Source organism: Phyllostomus discolor, chromosome 10, assembly GCF_004126475.2.
Source record: "Phyllostomus discolor isolate MPI-MPIP mPhyDis1 chromosome 10, mPhyDis1.pri.v3, whole genome shotgun sequence".
NCBI lineage: Eukaryota > Metazoa > Chordata > Mammalia > Chiroptera > Phyllostomidae > Phyllostomus > Phyllostomus discolor.
This window is the reverse complement of record NC_040912.2, coordinates 359,028-373,561: the sequence shown is the minus strand read 5'-3', so window position 1 is coordinate 373,561 and position 14,534 is coordinate 359,028. Positions and strand designations below refer to the sequence as shown.

Genomic DNA, 14,534 nt, shown 5'->3' with positions numbered 1-14,534 from the left:
ACTGAGAATTTATTCCACTGGGTACAGAGATCAGGTGCCCTTAGCTTGTGTTTCAAAGCTGTTGTTTAGTTTAGGAAAAAGAAAATGTTGTTGTTTTGGATATACTATATAGCCTATAGTGTGTGCTCTTTGTGTATAAAAAGAAGTTCTGACCGTACCTACATCTCATTGCTTGACTCTGATGCTTTAGCTTAGAATTCAGAAAGAGCCTTTATGAATATACGACTTGTATACGGTGTCCCCTGTAATGCACAGTTCAGAACATAAAGGCAGGGTCCCCATCTTTAGCATAAATAATATACAAAGAGAAAGCAGGTTAGGTTCTCAGTGAGAATGGCAGGAAACAGTCTTCTGAGGTAAGGAAAGTTGTTGTCAGCAGTGTGGAATGTTCTAGTCCAGCAGCTGCCAATTTTCCCGCAGGGAAAACCCAGCTGGCGACATCACTCAGGCCAGTGAGTCATCAGCGCAGTGGGAACTTATCTGTCTACTCCTCAACTCACCCACACCTTTCCCGGTGGGGACTGCAAGCTCTCTTGGTTACAACTAGTGAATTCTCCCAGACCTTTATCAGCTCAAGGTGTCTCTTTTGACTTGGGACAGAAGTAAGTGAGCAGAAGATTTTGGGTGATTTGTCAAAGTGTTTCTACGCTGTAACTACATGGAGTCTTCCGAGGTTTCTGAGGGAGCACTTCAGCATGTCAATTCATTTCCTGACAATCCACCTTCTACGTAAATGAGTAAAAGAAAGCAAATTCTCTTTAAGGAAAAATTCCAGCAGCATTTGTTGAACAGACTGTGCTTTCCTCACTGAATTTTCTTTTTTAAAGTAATGTTATTTATTGCTTTGAAGAAGATGGAAACATTGACTTGCAGTTCTACTAAAGTATGCATTCGCTGGCTGACTCCTGTGTGTCCTGAGCAGGGGTCACACCCACCACCTTGGGGTATCGGGAGGACACTCTAGCCACCTGGGCTACGCAGCCAGGGCCCTCGCGGAATTTTCTGGACACCCTTGTCAAATACCAAATGACCACAGGGCTCTAACTTACTCCATCGGTCTATGTGTGTCCTTATGTCATACGCCATCTTGATTACTGCAACTCTGTAGTATGTTTTGAAATCCAGAAGTGTGCATCTTTCAACGTCATCATTTTTCAAGATTATTTTGGCTATTCTGGTTCTCTCGCATTTCCATATGAATTTTATAATGGTCCTGTCAGCTTCTACAAAGAAGCAAGCTGGGATTCCCCTAAATCTTTAGGTTTTTTTTCAAGAATGTTTAGTGGACCCTGGCTGGTGTGGCTCAGTGGATTGAGCACCAGCCTGCTAACCAAAGGGTCGCTGGTTTGATTCCCAGTCAGGGCACATGCCTGGGTTGCAGGCCAGGTTCCCAGTAGGGGGCGCATGAGAGGCGACCACACATGGATGTTTCTCTCCCTCTCTTTCTCTCTCCCTTCCCCTCTCTAAAAACAAATTTAAAAATCTCACACACACAAAAGAATGTTTAGTGGTTTTAAGAGTCTAAATCTTGTGATTCTTTTCTGAAATTCGTTCCCAAGCACTTTGTTCTCTAAAAGCTACTGTGAATGGAAGTGCTTTGTTCCTTTCGCATTTTGTGCGTGTGAATACACTGCTCACCCTAAACTTGCCTGTGGTCGGTTCCCAGGAGACAGGCTCTAACGCAGGGACTGCCTTCCAGAAGTGTATGCGGGATGCCCTTGGCAACACGACTGAGGCGGCGAGGGAAGCAGAACTACGTGGAGGGACTGGACTGCGACGCAGGGTCACACGGGAACAGCTGGAGCCGAAAGGGCCCTTCATTTGCCCCAGGTCAAGGCAAAGGACGCAGCAGTCGGTCACCGGAGGCCCCGACCCCTGAAAAGGGGCGTGACCACGGACAAGGCGGCCTGACCAGGCCAAGCACGATTGTTGGGAAGGCAGCCCTGAGCGGCCCGCAGTCAGCATGCGCCGCTCGGAGATCTCACTGCCTCTGTGCGGAACCGGTCTTCAGAACCAGGCAGCTCGGCCTACACCGTCCCAGCGGTTCTCGGACTCGAGCGCGCCTGCAGCCTCCCGACCCCGCAGGCTGGGTCTGGGGTCGGAATCCGCACCTCTAACGGGGTCCGAGGCGAGGCTGCCGCTGCTGGGCCAGGGAGCACGCACTGACTGTTAGTGTGCGGCAGCGCACCGTGCACGAGCGCTCATGCCCACGCCCCGCTAGACGGTGCCTCTGCGGAGCTCACGCTGCCTTCTGGGAAAGCCGGCTCGCTGCAAACTAGACCCTGCTCACCAGCACACGTGGTCAGCAGGCCGTTTCTGCTTGCAGAGGCCAGGAAACTTCCACCCGCGCTTCTTCAGTCTGAGGGCTTCAGCCCGGCTCTCCGTGCCTAGACACACACGCCGGTGCTACTCTGTGTGCGACGAAAGCGTTCACTTCACCCTGCCTGCGCGTCCATCGGAACCTCGGCCACGGACACGAAGCCGCGGGGCGAGGAGCGGGCAGGACGCGTTCCCTGTGGGAAGGAAGCTCACACTCACCGGACCTCCTGCCGCGCGGGGCCCGAGCGCGCTCTCTGCGCGACGTGGAAACCTGTCGCCAGGCGCTGCTTGTTCCGGTGGACAGGTGGCCGGCCAGGAGGCCCGGGGACACGGAGCGCTCGCTCAGGTAGGCCCCACCTCGAGGGGGAAGCGGTGTGGACCCCAGCCTGTCCCGGCGCCTTAAAAACCAAGTGTGGCTCCCCCTCTGGTCTGCGAGGACACGCTGAGGGGCATTCGGCTCCGGTCCGAGGACGGCCGCCGTGGCCCCGCCGGGGAGCGGGGAGGACGTCGGGGAGGCCGCGGGGAGGGGGGCGGGCAACCGAGAGGGACTCGGTTCCAGCGAGGGCAGTAGCCCGAGCAGCAGAGCACAAGCAGCGGAGCACGCGGGGGCCGCGCTCGCACTGTGCCCAGCGAGGAGGGGCTCGGGGAAACAAGCCAAGCCTCGCACTGACAGCGCGCGCGGGGCGGGGGGCGCCGCAGGGAGAGGGGCTCCCACCCCGGCGGGACCCGGCGAAGGCTCAGCGAACGCGGGCTCGGGCGAGTGAGCGCCCGCCGTGGGACGCGTCTGGTCGCGCCGACGGCAGCCGCGGAGACCAGCCCCGCCACCCGCCCCACCCCGCCGCGTCCCCTCCGCTGCCGTCTGCAGACACCCGCACACGCGCGGGGCGTTCAGACCGCCGCGCCGAGGCCACCGGAGCGACGGCAGGCGCGCGCGAGCCCGGGCTCTGCCGCGGCCCGCTACCCCCTCGGTCTCCCTCCGGATTTCGCTCCACGCCCGCGACGCCCCGACCTCCCTCCTCCCTCGGCCCTCGGCCCCTCCGACTCGTTACCTCTCCTCCCGCCACAAGGTCACTCGCACTTGGCGACACTTCTAAAATGTCAGCCTGGAGACCCCCGCGTGGGAGGTGGGCCCCGCTCCCGACCGCCCGGCGCGGCCGGGGAGAAGCGCCGTGAAAACACGGGTCGGCTCGCGGCCGCAGCGGGTGGGACGCGACCCGAGGAGCCGGCGCCCGGGGGGACCGTGAGCAGACAGACACGCCCGCCCTCCGGCCGTCTCCCAGCGCCGCAGCGGCCGCTCCCGAGCGCCCCCGCCTTCCGCCCGGCGTCCCCGCAGCTGTCCTCCGCCACGCGAGGACCGCTGCGCTAACAAGCCTGGGGGTCTGAAGACCCGCGGGGAGAAGGACGCTACGGCCGCTCTCTTCCAAACAGTTCTGAGAAGCCAGAGAAACAGCGCCGCGAACGCGCGGGAAAACCTCCACCGCCTCCAGTCTCATCCCATTGGCGAGTCCTGCTGTCGCTCCTGGAGACCCACCACCCTTACTCGCGGGCAATGTTCTCATTGGCTGACTTCCGCGAGCTCTCCACCCTCACTGGTCCGTCCCTCCGTTCGTCAGACTCCGCCGCGGACATAGGCAGAGAGTGGCGCGTGGCCCGCCCCAGCCTGCGCACAGGCGCGTCCGCGTTGAGGTTGGAGACCCCGCCCCCACGTGCCGTGTGCAAAAACAAACAGCCGTTAGGGAGGAGGGGCCGGGGGTGGGGCCTGACTAGAAGGAGACGCACGATTGGGCAGCCGCCGGGGTTCAAACCAGCAAGGCGAGCGGCCATTGGCCGGAGCACCGCGAGGCGGGCCCCGGTTATTGTCCGGCGACGGCGGTGGCGGCGGCGGCGGTGGTCGGTGCTGCGGCGGCAGCGGCGGTGGCTCGGCGGGAGCGAGGGCGGGAGCAGCCGAGACCATGGTGAGGGCGGCGTGACGGCGGCGGGGCGGGCAGGCGGCGGCGGGCGAGCCGGGGCCTGGCGGCCCGACCCGCACCGCCTTCGACGGAGTCCGAGCGCCAAGCGGGGCTGCTTTTGGCCGGGACGCCGCGCTCGGCGGGGACGAGCGGGTCCCTAACTCGCGGTGGGGCCGTGCGGCGCCGGCGCCGAAGCCTTTTCGCGGGCGTGCGAGGCGCAGCCGGTCCGCCCAGCCCTGCCGGTGCTCCCCGCGGTCACGCGCGCACTCGCGACGTGCCGCAGACCGGTGTCGCTTTGCCGGCAGCTAAAAATACCGGGGCCACTGAGTTGTCACCCGGGCCCGTAGGGTTTTACACTGGAGCGGAAGTTGGCGCGGCCCGCTAGAGCACCGCGCCGGGGCGCCGAACCAAACAAAGTGCGCCCCGGCGCCGCCGCCGCCGCCGCCGCAGGTGTGTTTCCGGCCGGGCGCGCCCCGACGCCGTTCTCGGGGTGGGGGGTGTGCGGGGCCGGTGTTTTGTTCCGCGGCCGGCCGCTCGGTCGGTCGCCGTCTGCGTTCGGACTCTCATGCAGAGGGTTCGAGGGAGTTACGGGGAGAAGGCAGCCGCCTTCTGTGCGCGCGACACCGCAGAAGTTTGACTCCGTTAGGGGTCCCAGGCGAATCGGGACCCTCCAGACCTTGGGAGTAGCCGTTTACGGTGTGGCGGCTTCCGAAGACGGGGTTCGTGTCTGCGCTCTCGAAGGGCCAGTGGACAGAACACGCTCGGTGCGTCGGGGCGGCGGGATGAAGCTGCTCGAGACCACTGGGGCGCCTGCGGCGTCTCGGGCCGGTGGTGGCGCTTCGTTGGTGGCGCTTCGTGGTCCGCAGCTCCGAGACGCGCAGCGATCAGAAGCAGCTCAGGCGGAGCGCGGGTTGGCAGGCTGTCGGGCGCCTTCTGCCGGAGCGAACGGCGGGAAGGTGTCCGCGAGGAATGGGTGAGCACTGCTACTTGTCCTGACCTCGGAAGCAAGAACCTGCAGAGAAGTAGGGTCCGAGGTTATCAGGGTACGCCCAGGATAGGCGAGGCGTCCTGGGAGACCCAGAGACGCGCTAGTCGCACCGGTGCGTCAGTCTCCGGCCGAGGTGGTCCACGCGAGACGGGGATGTGGACGCGCTCTCAGACTCTCTTCCGCTGCCTGCCGCAGCTGCGGCTCGACCCCGTGCGGTCCTCGGAGGTGGACGGAGCCGAGACCTGCACTGAGCAGGCTGCGCGTCGCTGGGCTTCCTTAAAGGCGGAGAGGAGGGGAGAGCGGGGCACGGATTCGCCGCTCCGCTCCTCCGCGTGTTCGTTGGTCGGTTGGTGCTTGCGCCCTGACCCGGGACCCATCCCTCCGGTGACCTCGGCTGTCGGCCGACTGAGCACCCCGCCGAGGCCCTCGCAGTTAGTGTTTTGCTCAAAATTTTTTTTAGGGAAATCACTACAAAGGGGAAATGCCAATTCAGTGCTTACTCTTTTTCAAAAATATGGACCCTCAAACGGGTGGCCAATCTTGTAAACTTAGTTCTTCTTTTAACAGTTCTTTGTTTTTTGGTTGGTGGGGGGGTTGGTGTATTTTTTTTTTTTTTTTTGCAGTGAAGAAATAATAAATTCAAGTGGTAAAATCAGACAGTCCAAAAAGGAACATCAGCTTCCCTCTTGTCAGATCTTTAGTATTCCCTCCCCAGGGACAAGTAATTTTTCTAACTTAGTGTGTGACCTTCTTGAATGTGTGCGTGCACACACTGTAATGTCCCGTTTCTACATAAACCAGTTCCCTTCACTTGCAAGTATCTTTCATGAAAAAATGTTTTCTGGGTTGCATATACATATGTATATTTAATAATTTATTTATTTTTAGGGGAAGGGAGGGAGAAAGAGGGGGAGAAACATCCATGTGTGGTTGCCTCTAGCACACCCCCCACTGGGGACCTGGCCAACAACCCAGGCCTGTGCCCGGACTGGGGATTGAACTTGTGACGCTTTGGTTCGTAGGCCTGTACTCAATCCATTGAGCGACACCAGCCAGTGGGTTGCTCTTTATCAGCACACAAATGTACCTCATTTGTTAAAATGGTTCTGCCACTTTATTTTTTTAAGATTTTATTTATTTATTTTTAGACAGAGGGGAAGGGAGGGAGAGGGAGGGAGAGAAAGATCCATGTGTGGTTGCCTCTGGTGTGCCCCCTACTGGGGACCTGGCCTGCAACCCAGGCGTGTGCCCTGACTGGGGATCAAACCAGAGACCTTTCAGTTTGCAGGTTGGTCCCCGATGCCCTGAGCCACACCAACTAGATATTTTTAACTAAAGTAAAACTAGAAAGCATTTTGTTTCCGGAATATTTTTGAAATAGCATCTTCATCTGGAGCCTTTTTTCATATAGGCTGGAGGCAAAGCTGGAAAGGACAGTGGGAAGGCCAAGGCTAAGGCAGTGTCTCGTTCACAGAGAGCTGGGCTACAGGTAATGTATCAATGGTGTTGTCGTTCATTATTACTACATTCCTTTCTTTACTGCTGTAATTTCATGACCCATAGATGTTTCATTAATTACAAAAATTTAGTAGTGGTCATTAGTAATGAGGTTAATTGGTCAAAATTTAAATCATAAAGCAGTTGTCTTTTAATTTGTATTCTCTTCTACCAAACAAGAACAAGTTATGAAGACATCTTAATTTGGTAATTTTGCTCTCTCTTAAATCTCTTGTCTAAATTATAATTATGTTCCTGATTCTTTTACAAATTGTATCATTGAAATGATTATGCTGTGGTTTTTCTTTTGAAGACAGCATTTGTAGTGGTGCATTAACTTTCAGGATGAGATAAAAATTTTTGGTAGAATAATGAGTTATCTGTTAATCCTCTGAATATTTCCCCAGTAGATTTAGTACACTAAGTGATGTTCTGGATGAGTAAGAGTTAGCCTCTGTACGTAGGAGACACTTTGTAAATAGGAAAGTTTGAAGGCCAGACTGTAAGGTTTGGATTTTATCCTCTTGGCAGTGGTCAGCCACGGAAAGTTTTGGGGCAAGAGGCTGAGGCGCTCTCAGCGCTCTCGGTGCTCTGGGTGGTACTGAAGGTCGAAGGCTACATTTTATGTTTCAGTGCACCACGTAAACCTCAAGGGGCATTTACCTGCAGTGTGGGGGATGGAAGTCGGATGAAGGCAGCTGCAGTGGTTTTAGGAATGAGGTCACACACATTGCGTTAAAGCAGGACAGATGGGAAGGAGCAGGATCATGGGCGTGCTCCCAGAAAGGGCAGGGGGTAGTGTTGGGGGAGAGTGGGAGGGTTCTGCAGGCCGTAGAGCTAAGGGGCACAGGAGTTTGTGGGAGGGACAAGTTACAAGGTTTAAGAATTTAAGCAAAGTTTCATTTCAAAAGGTTCATTTTGAAGTTCTACCAAAACAGCCACGTGAAAATGTCCAAAAGCTAATAGATTTGCGTCCAGCTTTCCAAGAGAAGTGATCGAAAGAATTAAATTTAAAATCTCTTTGTAAAATTGGTGACTCATGCTCTGAGTGTTTGCAAGTGGAGCGTGAGAAAGGGCCCAAGGACAGTGGCGCGCCACCCAGAGAACACACAGCGAGACTGAGGAAGAGCCAGCACTCTAACCTGCAACCCAAGAAGAAATGGGTTTGAGGTCCTACTGTGTGTCAGATAACACACTGATCACTGAGGACGTATCGCTGAGTGAGGCGTTGATCCTGCTCTTAGGAGCTAGAATTACCCAGGGAGGGAATGTCACCCCCACCCTCAAATGCCTTTTATCCTTAAGGATGACACCTACAGATGGCGAATACAGTCGGTCATTAACATGTCACTCTCCAACTTCAAGAATGGTGCTAATCAAAAAAGAAGAAGGAGAGTGCTAATCAGAAGCATGTTTGGGAGAAGGTGGGAGACAGTGTTTCGGGGTTTGTGTTCAGATTCTGCCTTCGCAAAGGTGCCTGGGCTGTGGCTGGAAGCAGCTGCCACAGACAGGGAGAGGTTTTCAGTGGAGTGTGGGGAGGGAAAGGAGCCATTGGCGTGGGGGGCCAGGAACAGGGTGAGGGTAGTCAGGGGCACAGGGGGACCGAGGGCATTTTGGAAGTGAGCAACTTCCCATTCTCAGGGAGTGGAGTCGAGGTGAGAAAACGGCACTGTTCTCCTCAAGGCAGCCCTTGGGACCGGGGGACTGCAGGGCGGGCCCCGGAGGGTGTGGCAGTGGGGGTGGCAGAGGCTGCCCTGTGAGGGAGTGATGGGGGCAGAGACCGGTGTGCGGTGGTCGCTGTGCAGCAGCCTTTCTCCTCGTTCCGTGGCGACGCTCCGTGTCGTGGAGACGCTAATTGGTGAGACCCTGTGGTGGTTCGAGCCCTTTTAAGTCCGCCACCCTCTGAGAGGGTGAACGCGGGCCTGGAGGCTTGGGGCTGGGCACTGGGACGTGGCACACTGGCCACTGCCAAGTGCCGGCAGGTGGGGCTTCTAACACGGAAACCACACTTCGTAACTTCACGCTTCGTTTGTATTGTCTGCCTTGGCTGACACTCCAGTGCCTCTCATTCAGACGGTGTCTCTTTCAGTTTCCCGTGGGCCGCATCCACAGACATTTGAAGACTCGTACCACGAGCCACGGAAGGGTCGGTGCCACCGCGGCCGTGTACAGCGCCGCAATCCTGGAGTACCTCACTGCCGAGGTGTGTGGGGGTGTTAGACAGGGAAGTCCAAAAGTTTCAGAGTAGAAAAGGCTGGAGCCATGGAAAATGGGTATGAAGCAAAAAAGACTCGGCCTTTTTAAAAGCACTTTTAGATCTGTCTTCATCGGCTTATTACCCTGGACCACTGTCAGAACCTTGTGCACCTCGTTCTTAAGGTTAAGCAGTGGTTGGCAGTCCATATTTTTAAGTAGCTGCTGAAGGAGAGTAAAAATTAAAATGTTATATACTGTTGGGTGAACTCGGAAGTCGTATACAATCAGAAGTTACGGCGTGATCTCCTAAAGATTTGGGGAGGGGGAACGGCTTGCCAGTGTGATGACACCTTTTTGAAAGTCACAGATACATGACCTTGGACGAAAGACGTGACTGATCATTCTGGCTCAGCGCATGGTTGTATGCATCCTGTGCTGTAGCATGCTCAGTGTCACTTTTCAGGAAGGTGAGTTACTTGGGCGGGAGGTTTTACTAGGGGGTTGAGGACCACTGCTGCTCCACCCCAGCGCCTCCCAGGGAGAACACGGGTGGTCACACGCGTGTAGAGGTGGCCGACCCAGTGGAAGCACAGAGAAGGTTTTCACTTGAGAAAGATTCAGGTTCAGCCTGTATGTTAATGATCTTTTGCTGTCACTTCATTAACCTCACAAGGTCATTTGTGTCCCTTTGGAGACTCAAGATTAAATTACCAGGAGTCTCAGCCTTGCCGTGTCGGGAGCCAGGGGCTTCTCTCTGGCGGTGTGGCGCTGGTTGAGCGCGTCCTCACCAGCCGTACGCCAGCTTCTGGTTAGCACCAGACCGCTCGGAGACGTGCGCTTCCCGTCCGCTCGTGGAGGCAGCGTCTTCTGGCTCAGGAAGCTGGGAGTCCTGTCTGAACCCCCCCTTTGCTTTATTCTTGGAAACTTGGGTGGCAGTTGACTAAGGCACAATTAGACAGTAAACCTGTGAACAGTCAACACGTGTTCAGATATGTAAGTTTGGGGTTTTTGTCGTTAGTAGAGGCGAGGAAAATAATTTAGTCATTAGGGGAGACAATCACTTCCCGCTCTGGCCTCCGGCCAGGGTCGCTCGGGAGCCTTCAGGAGACACTGGTGCCAGGGCAGCAAGAGTCCCCGGGGACACGAGTGGGTTCCGGCAGGCTTTAAAGCCCACCAGTCACTTCTGCCGCTCTGTTTAAGGGTGGAGGTTCTGTGGAGTTACTTGTGTGTTCCATCAGAGGTTTATAATGCCAGTGTAGTCTACGGGGGCAAAATAAAAAATTTAAAAATGCTCTTCTGTGGCCAGCTGGGACTTTGAAATTCCTCCAGCTGAAGATTTCCATTCTAGAATAGAGGTCTTCCGGTTTGTTGCATACAGATTATAGGGCCCAGTGATGTTAAAATACCTTGAGTAAAATTTTATTTATATTTTTTACCTTTTCTACAAGTACTAAGAAAGAAAGTCCACCACTAAGGGCTATACAGAAATAAGACTCCATGAATATATGAAAATCTGTGGTCTTTCCAGATGCTCAGACTCAGAATGTCGGCTGAGGAACAGGAGGAATAGTGCTGCCCTCGGGCTTCTTTTCATAGAAGTAGGTTTTTGCTCAAGTTTCTAGTGCTGTTGCAGGAATGAATATTAAAAGGCCAAATGAGGTCAGGAGAGCTCTATAAAACCATTATTAAAATACGAATAAATGATTTTTGGAATTCCTGGGCATGCCTGTGACCTCTCTCCTCCATGAAGGGCAGGGGTCCTTAGGAAAGACAGAATCTGTTCTCAAGAGTCTGGCTGTTTTCACATGTACTGGATGGGACTTGTCTGTGTGTTTATATTCCCATTCAATGCCAAGTCTGTTGTTGGAGGAGTAGTAATACATAGCCCAGAATTCATAAAAACACAAAAAAGAGCCCTGCCTGGAGTGACTCAGTGGATTGAGCACCCGCCTGCAAACCAAAGGGTCGATGGTTCGATTCCCAGTCAGGGCACATGCCTGGGTTGTGGGCCAGGTCTCCAGTAGGGGGCGCGCAAGGTGCAACCACACATGGATGTTTCTCTCCCTCCCTCCCTCATATATATAATCTTTAAAAATATGAAAAAGAAAAATGTACTGTTGGTTTCTGTATATTTTTGTGCATTTTATGCACAGATGCTATAGTGATCTTTTTAGCTGTAACTGCTAGTCCACAATGAATCCTGCATTTCACCCTTTGTTTGATGTGCTGTCCCACTGGTGCTTTGTAGGTGCTGGAGCTGGCAGGGAACGCCTCCAAGGATCTCAAAGTGAAGCGGATCACTCCACGTCACTTGCAGCTTGCGATCCGTGGTGATGAAGAGTTGGATTCTCTTATCAAGGCTACCATAGCTGGGGGTGGTATGTATTATGGCCTCTTTAGCCCTGATTGGTATTGGCCTTTCTAACTAATAAATAATTCAGGTCAACGATCCAGTGCATTTCCTCAGCCAACTGGGAAACTTACAAAACTTAAATTCTCTAAGTGTTAGGTTTTATTACAGCTCTAGGCTTCTTTTCATTACCATTTGAGTAAATATTCTTTGTATAGCAAGTGTTTATCTAAATTTCATACATGATATTTAAAACCTGGTGTTGAACATATTTCCCATGTTCATTGTGTGTGTTTGAAAAATGGCCTTGAGAAATTGCTTCATATGATGCCCTTGAAAATCAGGGCTGAGTGAAGGTGAGAGGTATTTTGGTATCTCTTAACCTTTTTTGGGTCACCTTTAGAGAACCTCCTGAAAGCTGTGGTTACTCTTCTCCCAAAATGCACATAAAATCATGGCTGGCCAGTGTGGCTCAGTTGGTTGGAGTGTTGTCCCAGAACTGGAAGGTTGCAGGTTCCATCCCCCATGTGGGCGTGGACGATCCCAGGTGTGGGCACATAGGATTCCCGGTCCAGGCGTGCATGTAGGAGGCAACCAGTCAGTGCTTTGCTCTTGTGTCAATGTTTTTCTTTCTCTCTTCCTTTTTCTCTAAAGTCAACAAAAAAAACATCCTCGGGAGGATTTAAGAAAAAATTTTTAAGCACGTAAGATCACATCATGTTACATACCTAGAGGGGTTCCCACATCCCAAGGTGGGGCCCCCCTTGGTGTGGATACTTACACAGGGTGAGTCATGGGAGGAGACTCCGTTAGGTTCCATTCTGTGTGTAATTGCTCTTTCTGATTTGAGGCGCTGAAGTGGTCAGATGCAGTCAGCTCCCCGTTCTCGCTGATGACACCACCTTCCCCTCTGTCTCACCGCAGGTGTGATCCCTCACATCCACAAGTCTCTGATTGGAAAGAAAGGGCAGCAGAAGACGGCTTAGCACGCTGTCCCGACCGGCCCTCTCCCTCTGCCACCGCGCTGCAACCAGCACAGAGGGAATGATGGGGCTGCGTGGCGTTTTAAACACAGGAAATGGAAGAGCATAGACAATTACTGTAGACATGACAAAGGAGACATTTGTACGTTCTTAGATTCACAGTTTGATAAAAGTACCTTTTCACGTGTCAGCAGTTGTGTGTTGATTGGCTGGGTTTCTCCCATGGGTTTTATACAAAAATGGAATTGATAAACCATTTTTTACAAAAATAACGTGTCTCAAAACTGTTCTGTTTGTGATGTGTTGGAAATATTTTGCTCATACTTTGAAATTTTTTAAAATTTCAAATCAGTTATGTACTCATGATAATCTTAAATAAGAATTTGGGACTGTAGTTTGACCGTGGTCGATAGCAGTATTACATCGAATCCTAGATGCTATCCATTTCCAGTATGTACATTACTTTACATACCACTAAAGGAAGAAAAACTGCCCGTTAACTAGGATACGACATTAATAACAATATGCATCCCAATTTCAGAGATGCCAGAAGGTGCCCTGACACAGATAGGCACTCAGAATCGTTGGAATAGTCCCTGGCTGGTTCAGAGGACTGAGTGCTGGCCTGTGAACCAAGGGGCGGTGGGTACCATTCCCAGTCGGGGCACCTGTGTGCGATGTGGGCCAGCTCCCCAGTAGGGGGTGCGAGAGAGGCAGCCACACACTGATGTTTCGCTCCCTCTCTTTCTCCCGCCCTCCCCCATCTAAAAATAAATAGTTTTTTTAAAGAATTGTTGAAAAAGGCTAGCAGAATTCTTTGATTGACTGTGTGGCAGGCCCTGTGCTAAGGGCTTCGCTGACCCAGGCATTTTGCTGCCCCCACTTCAGAGAGGGGGAACCTGATGCTCAGAGCTAAAATGATTTGCCAGGAAACACCAATTTGGTTGACAGGAGGTGGCGGAGCTCAGATGCAAAGCTAGGGCTGCCTGACTTCAGAGCCCACACACTTAGGTAGCCTGGAACTTACACTTGGCTTAGAATTCAAACCTGTAGAGGTCTTTTATTGGTGCAGTGATGCTCAGTAATTTGTACAGTATTTTTTTTTTGTTTCTTTATTGAATAATTTTTAAATCCTCCTTTACAAAGTAGCCTCTCAAGTTGTTAGCCCATTCTTTTTTTTTTTTTTAAGATTTTTTATTTATTTATTATTCTTAGAGAGGGAAGGGAGGGAGAAAGAGAGAGAGAGAAACATCAATGTGCGGTTGCTGGGGGCTGTGGCCTGCAACCCAGGCATGTCCCCTGACTGGGAATCGAACCTGCGACACTTTGGTTTGCAGCCTGCGCTCAATCCACTGAGCTATGCCAGACAGGGCTTGTACAGTATTTTTAAAATTGTTTTTCTTTGTCAGTTTCTAAGTAACTGGTAAAATTTAAGTTAAGGTACCAGTTAAGGGTACTTAAGATAATATTTTTACGACTGGAAGTCCTCATTAAAAAAATTTAAAATGTTTTATAGTGCAACACTATCAAAACAAAACTCATTTTTAAAAACTTGACTATGGAAGTTTTCAAAACTACACAACAATAAAGAGAGCAGTACAGCGGACCCCATGCACGCCACCTCCAACCTCAGCCGCTGCCTGCGGTCACACGGGACAGTGTGGTTCTCCCTGCCCCGCCCCCCCCCACCGCCCCCCGCCTCCCAGTGGAGCTGCGTGAGCCCCTTTGAGGCTGATTCACTCCCGCGTCTGCGGACTTCACCGTGTCTCTAAAGACGGGGCCCTTTTCAGGCCACAGCCCAGTATCACTGTGAGACAACCAGCATATTTCACGTACCCAGCACCGCATTTCAGCGTGCAGATCCCCTGATTGTCCCACAGTTTTATTCACGGTTGGTTTGGACCAGCATCCAGACAAGATTTGTATCTTGCATATCTCGTTTCTTTTTAATCTAAGTTTCTCTCACTTTTTTCCTTACAATTTTTGAAGAAAGTCATCCTGTAGAATTACCTTTAATTGCAGATTTTACTGAGTGCACCCTAATGCTATTCTTTCCCCTCTGTTCCCTATATTTCCTGTAAACCTCTAGAGGGGTTTTTTGTTGCATCTCGCTTTTCACAAAAATAACTCCTAGGTGATAACTGCACTTCGAAAACCCCATCACCCCTTTCGCCCTTGGGTTTCCGAGGCAGGACCAGAAAGAGGGACGCACACCGGTGAGGGTCACCTCGTTTTCCCTTCCCTCCTGTGCC

At 52.7% G+C, this 14,534-nt stretch overlaps 1 protein-coding gene and 1 long non-coding RNA gene across 2 annotated transcripts; both read left to right on the top strand.

Annotated features, from left to right (window-relative positions):
- Positions 1–4,134: 4,134 nt before the first annotated feature.
- LOC114490230 (histone H2A.V) lies at positions 4,135–12,554 on the top strand. Its single transcript, XM_028504169.2, has 5 exons — positions 4,135–4,274; positions 6,668–6,745; positions 8,843–8,956; positions 11,198–11,327; positions 12,224–12,554. The coding sequence occupies exons 1-5, from the start codon at positions 4,272–4,274 to the stop codon at positions 12,283–12,285; spliced, it is 387 nt and encodes a 128-aa protein (XP_028359970.1). The 5' UTR covers positions 4,135–4,271; the 3' UTR covers positions 12,286–12,554.
- Positions 12,555–13,053: 499 nt separating this feature from the next.
- Positions 13,054–13,884, top strand: LOC118497010. Its single transcript, XR_004899551.1, has 2 exons — positions 13,054–13,375; positions 13,664–13,884. It is a non-coding gene; the product is annotated as an uncharacterized LOC118497010 (long non-coding RNA).
- Positions 13,885–14,534: the final 650 nt, after the last annotated feature.

Excerpts from the sequence above, each read along its gene's own strand:
- LOC114490230 (XM_028504169.2), top strand. Across the intron at positions 6,746-8,842 it reads CACAGAGAGCTGGGCTACAG|TTTCCCGTGGGCCGCATCCA; the intron begins GTAATGTATCAA and ends TGTCTCTTTCAG. Across the intron at positions 8,957-11,197 it reads TGGAGTACCTCACTGCCGAG|GTGCTGGAGCTGGCAGGGAA; the intron begins GTGTGTGGGGGT and ends GGTGCTTTGTAG.